The sequence below is a fragment of the Pseudophryne corroboree genome, chromosome 4 (assembly GCF_028390025.1).
Source record: "Pseudophryne corroboree isolate aPseCor3 chromosome 4, aPseCor3.hap2, whole genome shotgun sequence".
NCBI classification, from domain to species: domain Eukaryota; kingdom Metazoa; phylum Chordata; class Amphibia; order Anura; family Myobatrachidae; genus Pseudophryne; species Pseudophryne corroboree.
The window spans coordinates 337247043-337259942 of NC_086447.1; the positions used below are offsets into that span (position 1 = coordinate 337247043).

The window sequence follows — 12900 nt, forward strand, 5'->3', positions numbered from 1 at the left end:
GCTGGAGCAGCGGGAGCCGGCGTCCAGCGGGACTTCCGGTGAGTTCGCCTGACTCGTTACCAGGAAGTGACATCATCTGGTAACTAGGCAACCGCGCGTGTCCCAGGCTCCGCTGCTTGACCCGCTATCCTGGCGGAAGAACAATAAGTGAATTGGCAACTTGAATTAGTTAATGCTCTGTGATTGACATCAAATGAATAGTGTAAATAATAATTGTGCTGAAGTGTATAGAATATCTATTGCGTGTAGAATAAGTCAAATATCTACCGGAGCAGAAATTAATTATGTCGTGAAATGGTGTAGAAGGTGCATGAGATGAAACAGTTAAAAACAAAGGTAATCCAATAAACCAGCAATGCTGACAGATACTATGGGGACTGTATCAATAAAAAATACATTCTAATGCTGACCCTATCGGGTCTAAGAGACATAGAATATTACATGTTAAATAATAACTATATGCGACTACTGGCTGCTCAACCGTGTACAATACTGGTAAATGATGAAAATCACCAGTATTATCAATGATGATGTTATATAAGGTATCTAACGGGGACATAACCGTCAGTTGCTGCACGTGTCTAAATAATGTATCATGGTCTGGGTCCCATTCACTGACTATTTGTAGGACACTATAACAGTGGCGTCGGTCCTGTACGTGGTGATCAACCCATAAGAATGTCAGTGCAATATGCAAAATATGGGAAGAATTATGTCAACTATGTTGCAGTATATACGTTATGTTACTAAGACATAGTGTGCAACCAGTCTCATGATGGTTAAAGAAACACACTCCAAGCAATATGTTCGTTAAGTCCTTCAGGTGCAAGAGACGACAGGTGATGTATCCACTCAATTTCCCTTTGTGCTAATGCTTTAGCACGGTCGCCTCTCCTCGTATGCAACGGTATGTGGTCCACAATGATATGTCTTAATTGATGCAATTGATGCTTTGCTTGTTTAAAGTGGCGGGCCACTGGCTGTTCATTTGGTTTGCCATCTAAGGCAGCCTTAATGGCAGACCAATGAAGAGCCATTCTCTCATGAAAAGTGCGTATAGTTTGTCCCACGAACAATAAATTGCATGGACATGAAATTACATAAATCACGAATTGTGAAGTGCAGGTGACATGATGCTTAATTTTGAAGCTCTTCTTAGTCTTAGGATGAATAAAAACGGAACCTGTGTCCATGTGTTTACATGTTGTGCAGGAAAGGCAACGTTGGCACCCCGGTTTGTGCCACATCAACTTGTTTTGTGTGACATCCGTTTTCGCAAGCATGTTGCACAAATTGCGCCCTCTGCTGTAACATGGCACGATGGATGTGTTCTGGAAACAGGGTAGTGATGGATCCGTATTCACAATGGGCCACAGTGCTCTTGTTGCCCTGGTAATGACCGAGCTGGCTGTAGTATATTGTGTAATAAAAGGTACCTTCTTGTCAGTCTGTCTTCTCAAGGAACCAAATAACTTATTCCTAGGAATCGTCAAAACAAGTGCAGCATTGATCTCATGCTCCTTGTTATTGAGGAAGCGGGGAAAGAATTGAAGAAATACAGAACCAATATAACACAATACTCGCTTGACCACCAATCTCTTCTGAATGATGTACAGTATGCCACCATGTGGGAAAAATTAAAGACCCAACTGGACAACTATAAACATGACCTCATTTCATTCAAGAGATCTAAATTACAAACAGTAAATACCGACTATGATGATCACCGTGTATATAGATGGCTGCATGGCACACCGGTGGTCTCCTACGCTGGCGGTAGGAAACAACGCCAATCATGGAGAGACAGATGAGCATGCTCTATGAGACGAACACACTCTTCCAATTCTGACAGTGATTTTCGTTGCAATGACTCGGAGGGTTCCAAATCACCTAAAAATTCCCCTTTAGGGGTAACTATAAAGACACGACCCGACTCAGGAGGTCCAGGCCCACAAGAAGAGGCGGGCAAAATCAAAGACTCTGGAAAATCACCACTCAGAAACAGGAGCAGAAAGAGGAATTAATATTTAATCTATCATCTAGAGTTTTGACTGAAGCGGAGGATAAGGTACTTAGAAAAGGACTTTCCTTCATTCCTACTAATCCATATGATGACTTTAAATGGACAGTTGAACAGCACCACTTCACCAGGGGTTTATGCCTTAAAGAATTTTTCCAACATCACTCCACACACACTGAGCAAGAACAGCAAATTACGCTCCCATCAAAATCCACTTTTGATCCGCAATCCAACAACGCCGCCATCAAGTCATTTTCCAGGTTATTAGATGCATCTGTGGAAAAGTACGATCAAGCAGCACCTGGCATTTACCGCAATATTTCCATGGAAGAACACAAGGCCATTAAAGATCTTACCTCCTATAGGGATATCACCATCCGACCAGCGGACAAAGGGGGAGCAATTGTCATTCAAGACAAAAGCGCATACATAATGGAAATTGATCGCCAACTGGCTAATACCACCACGTACAAGAAATTACGACACAATCCCACAGTGCAATACAAACAAGAAATTGACAATATTTTGAAGCAGGCCATGCAGGATGGACATTTGGATTCTAAAACTGTAACTTCTCTCACACAAACACATCCTATTGTTCCAATATTTTACACAGTGCCCAAAGTCCACAAGGACCGTGCGAATCCGCCAGGACGCCCAATCACGTCAGCTAGAGGATCCCTGACACAACCGATCTCGCAATTCCTTGACCTGCTCATTCAACCACTGGTGATTAAGCAAGCCACTTATCTCAAGGACACATCACATTTGTTGTTATTATTACAAGAAATCACTAATGTTCCTAATAACACCATCATGTGCACGATGGATGTACAAAGTCTGTACACCATCATTCCACATGATCAGGGACTCCTGGCAATGCAACACTTTTTGGAAGTAGAAGATTTTCAGGTGCTACACATTCCTTTGTTTTTGAAACTCCTTGAGTTTATACTTACGCACAATTATTTTTACACAATGGAGAATTCTTTGTGCAGCTCACAGGATGCGCGATGGGTTCAAACGTCGCTCAGAGTTACGCAAACGTGTACATGTTCATGCAGGAGTGCCAATTTTTCGGCTCGGAGACAATTCAAGCCAGGACGTTGCTATAAAAGCGATATATAGACGATCTATTACTCTTTTGGACTGGCACTGAGTCAGAACTGGCTGATTTGTGTACTGGCATTAACAACAGAGACACTCTGATTAAATTAACCATCGAATCTAGCCAAACAACAATACATTTTCTAGACGTCAAAATCGACATTACTGAGGGAACAATTGCCACGTCTGTGTACCACAAACCCACGGACAGAAATACTTTATTAATGTATAACAGCTTTCATCCTCCTGCATTAAAAAAGGGGCTCCCAAGGCCCCAGATGTTGCAAGTCGCCAGAATTACGAGTGATAGAGATCATCTTGAAGATGCACTCAATCAAGTATCCCTACTATTTCAGCAAAGGGGTTACGACAAAAGACTGTTGGAACGAACCAAACAGGAAGTTTTGACGATTCCTAGGAATACGTTATTTGGTTCCTTGAGAAGACAGACTGACAAGAAGGTACCCTTTATTACACAATATACTACAGCCAGCTCGGTCATTACCAGGGCAACAAGAGCACTGTGGCCCATTGTGAATACGGATCCATCACTACCCTGTTTCCAGAACACATCCATCGTGCCATGTTACAGCAGAGGGCGCAATTTGCGCAACATGCTCGTGAAAACGGATGTCACACAAAACAAGTTGATGTGGCACAAACCGGGGTGCCAACGTTGCCTTTCCTGCACAACATGTAAACACATGGACACAGGTTCCATTTTTATTCATCCAAAGACTAAGAAGAGCTTCAAAATTAAGCATCATGTCACCTGCACTTCTCAATTCATGATTTATGTAATTTTGTGTCCATGCAATTTATTGTACGTGGGACAAACTATACGCACTTTTCATGAGAGAATGGCTCTTCATCGGTCTGCCATTAAGGCTGCATTAGATGGCAAACCAAATGAACAGCCAGTGGCCCGCCACTTTAAACAAGCAAAGCATCAATTGCATCAATTAAGACATATCATTGTGGACCACATACCGTTGCATACGAGGAGAGGCGACCATGCTAAAGCATTAGCACAAAGGGAAATTGAGTGGATACATCGCCTGTCGTCTCTTGCACCTGAAGGACTTAACGAACATATTGCTTGGAGTGTGTTTCTTTAACCAGCATGAGACTGGTTGCACACTATGTCTTAGTAACATAACGTATATACTGCAACATAGTTGACATAATTCTTCCCATATTTTGCATATTGCACTGACATTCTTACGGGTTGATCACCACATATAGGACCGACGCCACTGTTATAGTGTCCTACAAATAGTCAGTGAATGGGACCCAGACCATGATACATTATTTAGACACATGCAGCAACTGACGGTTATGTCCCCGTTAGATACCTTATATAACATCATCATTGAAAATACTGGTGATTTCATCATGTCACAACCCTTATTTACCTGTATTGTACACGGTTGAGCAGCCAGTAGTCGCATATAGTTATTATTTAACATGTAATATTCTATGTCTCTTAGACCCGATAGGGTCAGCATTAGAATGTATTTTTTATTGATACAGTCCCCATAGTATCTGTCAGCATTGCTGGTTTATTGGATTACCTTTGTTTTTAACTGTTTCATCTCATGCACCTTCTACACCATTTCACGACATAATTAATTTCTGCTCTGGTAGATATTTGACTTATTCTACACGCAATAGATATTCTATACACTTCAGCACAATTATTATTTACACTATTCATTTGATGTCAATCACAGAGCATTAACTAATTCAAGTTGCCAATTCATTTATTGTTCTTCCGCCAGGATCAGCGGGTCAAGCAGCGGAGGCTGGGACGCTGGCGGTTGCTTAGTTACCAGATGATGTCACTTCCTGGTAACGAGTCAGGCGAACTCACCGGAAGTTCCGCCGGACGCCGGCTCCCGTTGCTCCAGCGCGCGGTCTGCACCACACCAGCACATAAAGGTACGTTTGTTCACACTGTTGAGTTTTGTTTGTACCACTGCATACAGCCTTGAGAAAAGCGCCCTGCGTGGCGCTGAAACGTTGGCGGAGTTATGCCACCTTTTTTATTAATTTGCTTATTACACTTCGTTATTCACAAGTCCTCTTGAGTGCCGCCTGGTTCTTTATGGATTGAGAGTGGAAGGATGCATACCCCTCCCTAGAAGACCACCAGTTTGTACATGCTTTGCAAGGAAGGCACCAGGGCAGTTGTTTAATGTGAAGGGAGTGCCGACCATACCAGTTTTCTATATATATATACATATATATGTATATATATATATATGTGTGCAACAGTATGCCCCAGCATTCTATACTGTTATTTTTCGGTGACACTTTCAGTTAGACTGCAGTGTATCATACTGCAGTGTATTGTGTGACATTGTGGGTGGTCTGTCCCCAGATGTGTTTTGTTGTACATAAAGGGGTGCTGTGCCAGACAAGAGACTGCTTTGTTCATCCAGGGGTGCTCTGCTAAACTAGGGGTGTGACCCCAGTGTAAAAATAATTAAAACCAAAAGTATAATTGGAAATAATATATATATATATATATATATATATATATATATCTATCAAACAAAAAAAATCTGCAGCACTCAGGGTCAAGTGCAAGTGCATTTGCACACATCTTGACAAAGGGGTTGAAGTCCCCGAAACGTCGATGGACACTATGTTGATGTTTTAATACAAATTACGCTTTCACAAGACCCTGAGTGCCGCGGATTTTTTTTGCTTGCTGTCTGATCTCCAACCGAGGGCACCGGGGCATTTTGGACATATAGAGGAGTGCCGGGCTGTCTTCATACGCTATATATATATATATATATATATATATATATATATATATAGAACATGTATACTCCTGCACTCACATCAAGAAAAATAACAACAGTGGGGTGCTCCTAGTGGGGTTCTCCAAGTTTTGGTAGGCCCACAATATTCAGGCAGGTGTCCAGAGATTGGAGGTGCACTCATCCAGTAAATAATTCTCAGCGACTTTTCTAAATTCACAATGACTTTATTAGTAGAAATTCGGCTTATTCAGTCGACGTTTCAATCCTCAGTTTCGGGATCTTTCTCAAGACAAGCTTCAAAATATAATCAATGCTCACAAGGCATCATATATTGATTTCTACAAAACAATGGACAATACATACATAAACTCAGAACAATACATTACAAGGACTTAAAACAAAAAGACAAAAAAGCATATAGTAGTGGACCACCGCGTCACTCAAGACTACTCCGCACCCAGTGTGATACAAATGGAACACCAACTGAATTTTTGGTGTTCCATTTCCCGAAACTGAGGATCGAAACGTCGACTGAATAAGCCGAATATCTACTAATAAAGTCATTGTGAATTTAGAAAAGTCGCTGAGAATTATTTACTGGATGAGTGCACCTCCAATCTCTGGACACCTGCCTATATATATATATATATATATATATATATATTGAGCTATACCCCAGTGTGCTATATTATTATTTTTCTAGCGTCAAGCCATCTGTACCCTTTCTAAAGCCATAGTAAGTAGAGTTAGAGTCCCTCTTACGTCACTTGGAGCGCATTTATCAAAAGTTTTTGGCAAATTGAAAACTTTGGCTAAAGACGTAACAACATCCAGTCCAGCATCACCCAGCTCCCTTCTCTATTAGATCCAAGTGTCTGCAATCTCCACCACCAACACCTTCATCATCAATATCCTCATGCATGATCTGAAGTAGTCCTGAATCCAATTTTGATAAGCATGACTGACTCCTCTCTTATCCGGGCATACTCAGAGAGATCCTTGAGTGCTGCTGTGAGTGATCTTCATCCTCAAAGGTGACCAGGAAGACTACTTGTAGTCGTTTAACAAAACAATTGACTATTTAACAATCCTTTGTTGAATATGGTGGAACAAGTATGATAGCAGTCACCCTGTTGCCAAGCGGATTACTGATGCCATAACAGCTATGCTGGCATTAGATGTGGTATCTGCCATTAATGCAGTGGGTTTAAGACAGCTAATTGAGGTCCTGTGTTCCCACTACCAAATCCCATCTAGATTCCATTTCACTAGAAAAGCAATTCCTAGTATGTACAAGGACTTTAGAAAAAACTTAATTAGTGTCCACAGATATGTGGACAAGCGGAACAGTGCAAACTAAAGATTACATGACTGTGACAGCCCACTGGGTAGGTGTATTGCGTTCAGTAGCACCAACAGCAGCAGCAGCATCTAACACATGTCAGCTCATTCAGATGCAGGCTACTCTATGTATCACTATGTATTACTAGTTTCATCAAGAGTCCCTGCTTGGACACTCATCAGGATTTGTGATTTTGGACAATGCCACAAAAATTGTAAGAGCATTACAGCTGGGTTAATTCCAACATGTCCCCTGTTTTGCTCACACAATTAATTTGGTTGTGTAAATTTTGTTTAAAAATGACAGGAGCATGCAGGAGATGCTCTATGTGGCCCAACAAAATGTTGGGACATTTTTTACATTCAGCAAGTGCATGTCGAAGATTGCAGCACCTGCAAATACTGTTGAATTTGCCCTGCCATCAGTTGAAGCAAGAGGTAGTAAGTAGGTGGAATTCTACCTTTTATATGCTCCAGCAGATGGAGGTAGGGCAAAAGGCCATCCAAGGCTACACAACAACCTATGACATAGGGAAAAGAGGGAGGATGTACCTTACTCAAGTACAGTTTAGAATACTTTTCATGTGCAAAGTTCTCAAGCCCTTTGAAGTTACCACATGTGAAGTTAGTTCAGACACTGCCAGCTTGAATCAGGTGATTCCTCTTATTACACTTTTAGAAAAGCAGCAGGAGAAACTGAAGGAGCTGAAATTAAGCAATTATGCTAAGCCCTTCATTCACTGTGCCATGATTCAAGGGTCATCAATCTTTTGAAATCATATCACTATATTTTGGTGCCCATACTTGATTTTAGGATTAAATCGTATGTTCTATTTTGTTCCCCCAACAGACATAAAGCTAAAGAGATGCAAAGAGCCATTGGTGAGAAAATTGTCAGCTCAAGTAGAACATGACATGGCAACATCTCCTCCTTCAGTTTCTATAGCAACTTTGACTGCCAGGAAAAAACTAAATTTTCCTAAGAGACCCAGTGGTGGGTATGCAGATCAGTCAGCAAAACCCTACGCAAAACCCTACCCGGCGTAGGTCATTTCCCCAAAATGTGGAAATGATGTTCATCAAAATGAATTACAAATTTCATGAGGCGAACATTTACCAGCAATTATGTCCAGAAAATACAGAGGTGCCTGTAATAGTGGACTGCCGTGGGGATGAATTAATAGTTTGTGAAGAAAAGGATGTACACACTGATGGGGGTGAAGAATCGGATGATGATGATGATGATGATGATGACATCTTGCCTATGTAGAGCCAGTTTGTGTACGTAGAGACCATTGGCAGTTTGTTTTATGGCAGCCCAAACAACCAATCATTTCAGCAACAATTGGCGTTCCCTGTCGCTGAAGTGATTGGTTTGGTAAACTATGCATGCCCTGTTAATATACAGTATACAACATAAGGGTGGGTGGGACAATTCCATCTTGCACCTCTGTTCTTTGCATTAAGCTGTTTGGAGCATTGCTCACTGTCTTCTTGTGTAGACAAGAAACATGTTCATAGTTTATTAAACTGCCACCATGTCTGCCACTGCAGAGCCATTCTATTTCCTAGATGTGCCATGTTGGTAGTTTAAGTGCCACATGTTTATGCCGCCCATTGCTGTCGCTTAACTTAGTCATCCAGGTACCTCGGTGCAAACTTTTGTCCTAAACTGGATGCAACCAAAACCAAAATCCACAAGGACGGTTAAGGCAAAACCAAATACAAATCCAAAACACAATGTAGATACAAATTCAAAACCAAAACCCAAGATTTAGTCTTGTGCACATCCCTAGTCAGAATTGTACATTTTGACCACTAGAATTTCTGACAATAGCCCTCCTGACTATTAAATGAAGGTCAGGACATTATATATCACAGTACTCTATGGGTTAAACAGTGTGTCATGTAGGCTTACTTATTTATTCATTTTAAGTCACATGTGTTTGCCAGGCATTTAGTAACAAAAGCACAATAAAAAGATTATGTTCAAAATTTCAAATCAAAATCTGCCGAAAAATGCATGCAGTGTGTGGAAAATAATTAAACAAATAAATATAGTACATTATATAAAAACACAAATTTGACTTGCCTTTTTAGCTCTTAATCCAGGTTTTACCATTGTGCAATTTAGCATATGACCATCTTCATGAACTGTAGTCTCATAATCTTCAAGTTCCTGTTACAAATGATCACAGCAAAAGACAAATGTACATCTTTATAGCTCTTCAACATATTCCATTCATAGGGGGGAATACAATTCCTGGCGATGATCTTGCCCAGGCAAGTCTGCACGACACCGGCCACACTTCACAGTGGTGGGATCTTGCACAATAGTGTTCACTATCCCATATGGTAGCAAATCAGGGTGCTTATTGGTCAGACGAAGGGTGCGACCTGTCTAACGCAGATCCACCTTAAACTAAATACTAATCTGGAAATCATTTCACTGACTCCAGCACTGCACTCAATTTCCCTAATTTCACTTCAGAATTATTAATCTCCACTCATCCTATTTTTCCCACCTTACTATATCACCAATAACCTACTTGTCAAACCCTTTTGCTAGGAGTTTGCTCATCCAGTGGTGGAACTACCGCCAGTGCAAGCAGTGCCTTGCACTGGGGCCCGCCACTGTCCAGGGGCCCAAAGCCAGCGCGGCATGTAATGAGTCAAACTGACTCATTACATGCCGCTGTCCGCCGCCCACCGAGGAGAGGAGCGCTGCGCCACGGAGGGGGAAGGAGGAGGGAGGTGGAGGAGGGAGCCGCAGCAGCGCAGTGTAATTGGTGGAGGCGATGCTGCTGCTGTCCCTCTCCTTCACCATAGGCTGCCCTCTGCCGCTGTGAATGCTGGGATGGGATGGAAGGGAAGGGGGTCCAAAGCATTTTGTCGCACCTGGGCCCACCGCTCGCTAGTTCCGCCACTGCTCTCATCAGTGATCCCGGAGGGGCAAAACCATTACTTTAACCTACTATCACACCACACAGCACCACACCACTCATCCTATCATGGAAGCTAAGCAGCAGTGGGCTTGGCTAGTACTAGGATGGGAGACCTCCTGGGTATACAGAGTATTGTAGGTTTTGAGAAACTAAGATACTCTGACCCTAACACTGACAGCAGATTCCCGACTTTTCTTCCTTCATACTGAGACCAAGCATCAGTGTCATACTGGGGTGTGAAGGGCCTGCCGGGGGGATGTAGTGGGGTAGTGGCCCATGTTTAGGGGACTGGCCAGTCTTCAGAGGGGGTGTGGCCAGCCACCAGAGAGGTTTGAATAACTATTAGAGAGTGCATGCTCTGGGCCCTTTGAAAAATATATATAGATTATACTGCTAGTGTATGCATGATAATGTACCAGACTAATAACTGCAATGCACTGTAGAAAATACACCATAGTCCTGTGCAGTATAAGGTAATATGCATAATGTATAATTCACTTGCACAGTCTGGAACCTGATACCTAGAGGAGTAGGTAGGCCCCCAGGCAGTGAGGCAGTGAGGCCAGTCCAACCCTACCTAGCAATGGCACATCTCGGAATAATCTTGGCAAACCCGACCCGTCACCTACCAATGTTCATTGTTATCATCATAAATTGTATTTAGGAGAATAGCTAACTTCAAATATAAATTCTAGAGTGTTTTTGAAAGCAGTTATTATAATACTCTATGGGGTCCTTTCTGATTTATCAACCCAATTTAGGCCCTCATTCCGAGTTGATCGGTCGCAAGGCGAATTTAGCAGAGTTACACACGCTAAGCCGCCGCCTACTGGGAGTGTATCTTAGCATCTTAAAATTGCGACCGATGTATTCGCAATATTGCGATCACAAACTACTTAGCAGTTTTAGAGTAGCTCCACACTTACTCTGCCTGTGCGATCAGTTCAGTGCTTGTCGTTCCTGGTTTGACGTCACAAACACACCCAGCGTTCGCCCAACCACTCCCCCGTTTCTCCGGCCACTCCTGCGTTTTTTCCGGAAACGGTAGCGTTTTCAGCCACACGCCCATAAAACGCCGTGTTTCCGCCCAGTAACACCCATTTCCTGTCAATCACATTACGATCGCCGGAGCGATGAAAAAGCCGTGAGTAAAAATACTATCTTCATTGTTAAATTACTTGGCGCAGTCGCAGTGCGAATATTGCGCATGCGTACTAAGCGGATTTTCATTGCGATGCGATGAAAAATACCGAGCGAACGACTCGGAATGAGGGCCTTAAGTAGAATCAATTGAACATTCACTTTGCTTGTACTTCCATTTAATGCAGTACTTTTACCATCAGCTATGATACTGTAGGTGGCCAAACATAGTATTTTATTCTTGTTTCAGCACATTTAGACACACAAATATATCTATATAAGATAAAAGATATCTATTAAAATTATGTTTTAATTATTGTCAGATTGAACTGAATTTCCTTTTTGAAGAGTAAACTCACAAAAGAGTCTACTTTTTTTTTCTTCTAGTCACAGTGAATGTATGTGTTCAAGCTTTTCCAAATCAAATTTGTTCATCTTTTTTCTTGCAGTTTTATTTTAAAGTATGCACTGTTAAATAAATTACCCATCATTAGATAAAAACAGAATCTTTAAATATATTTTTGCTAACTGTATGTTTGCCTTCTCTCCTTGAGTGTCCGGAGGATTCTCAAATTTCAGGGATTTTACAAACTTTCAATATAAATATAGAATTTGATGGCAAATAAGAACCACTTGCCCAAGTCTAGTCTACCCTAAACACATATACATGCACACACTAGGATTTTTTTTTCCAGAAGCAGTTAACCTTCAAGTATATTTGTGGATTGTGAGAGGAAACCAGAGTACCTGGAGGAAACCCACGCAAGCAAGGAGAGAATATACAAACTCCACACAGTTAGGGCCATTATGGGAATCAAACCCATAACCTCAGTGCTGTGAGGCAGTAATGCTAACTATTACACCATCCGTATTGCCCTCATTGAAAGCTATGGCTTGCCAATACTTTATTCAATTGTAAAACGTATACTAATAAAAGGTGACTGAGTTTATTCTTAGTTAGTGCAGGGCCTTAACCTGTGGGAGCGGAGTTTGACAAACTTGTATAGAAGCATGTGAACATATAGCCCTTTTCCACTAAACTCCCAGGATCAGCGCAGGATTTTGACCATGGTCTGAACTCGGATCAGACCCTGTTCACTCCATACCTTCGACTCAGGTTATTCCCGGGTCGACCCCATTTACACTGCACCTGTTTGTAGTCTCTCTGCTCTGCCGGCACCTGAAGATGACATCATCCATTAAATGATCCAGTTATTTTTCTAGGACCCTGAGCAGTGTCTGAGTTATAAAAAAAAATCACTTACCCATCCAGTTCCTTCAAACATCTTCAAGTCCAGTGGATCTCCCTGTAATTTTCCATCCAGCAAGATAAGTGAATGACAGGTAGTCATTGCTTTAAATATGTGGGACCAGGTCAGAGTATGGAAAAAATTGAAGTAAATCACATCCTGAAAACTGAAAAAATGTGTGATGAATATTGTCTGGCGGTGTAAGTATAAAATCCTTAAAGATCATCGGCGAGATGTAATGCTGTTTGATTCCTAGTCAGTTATATCACATTTCAATTTTACACAAAATCAGATATGCGGCGGAATGAAATGCCGCCCGAGTC

General features: G+C 41.8%; 1 protein-coding gene across 1 annotated transcript in view; it reads right to left on the reverse strand.

The window, feature by feature from the left end:
- LOC134909503 (probable cation-transporting ATPase 13A4) overlaps nucleotides 1-12900 on the reverse strand; it is a 309055-nt gene that overhangs the window by 243159 nt on the left and 52996 nt on the right. The window contains exons 14-15 of the mRNA XM_063916438.1: nucleotides 12593-12743; nucleotides 9335-9421 (exon numbers count right to left, since the gene is read on the reverse strand). Coding sequence (XP_063772508.1) covers nucleotides 9335-9421; nucleotides 12593-12743 — 238 coding nt within the window. The remainder of the gene's footprint in view (nucleotides 1-9334; nucleotides 9422-12592; nucleotides 12744-12900) is intronic.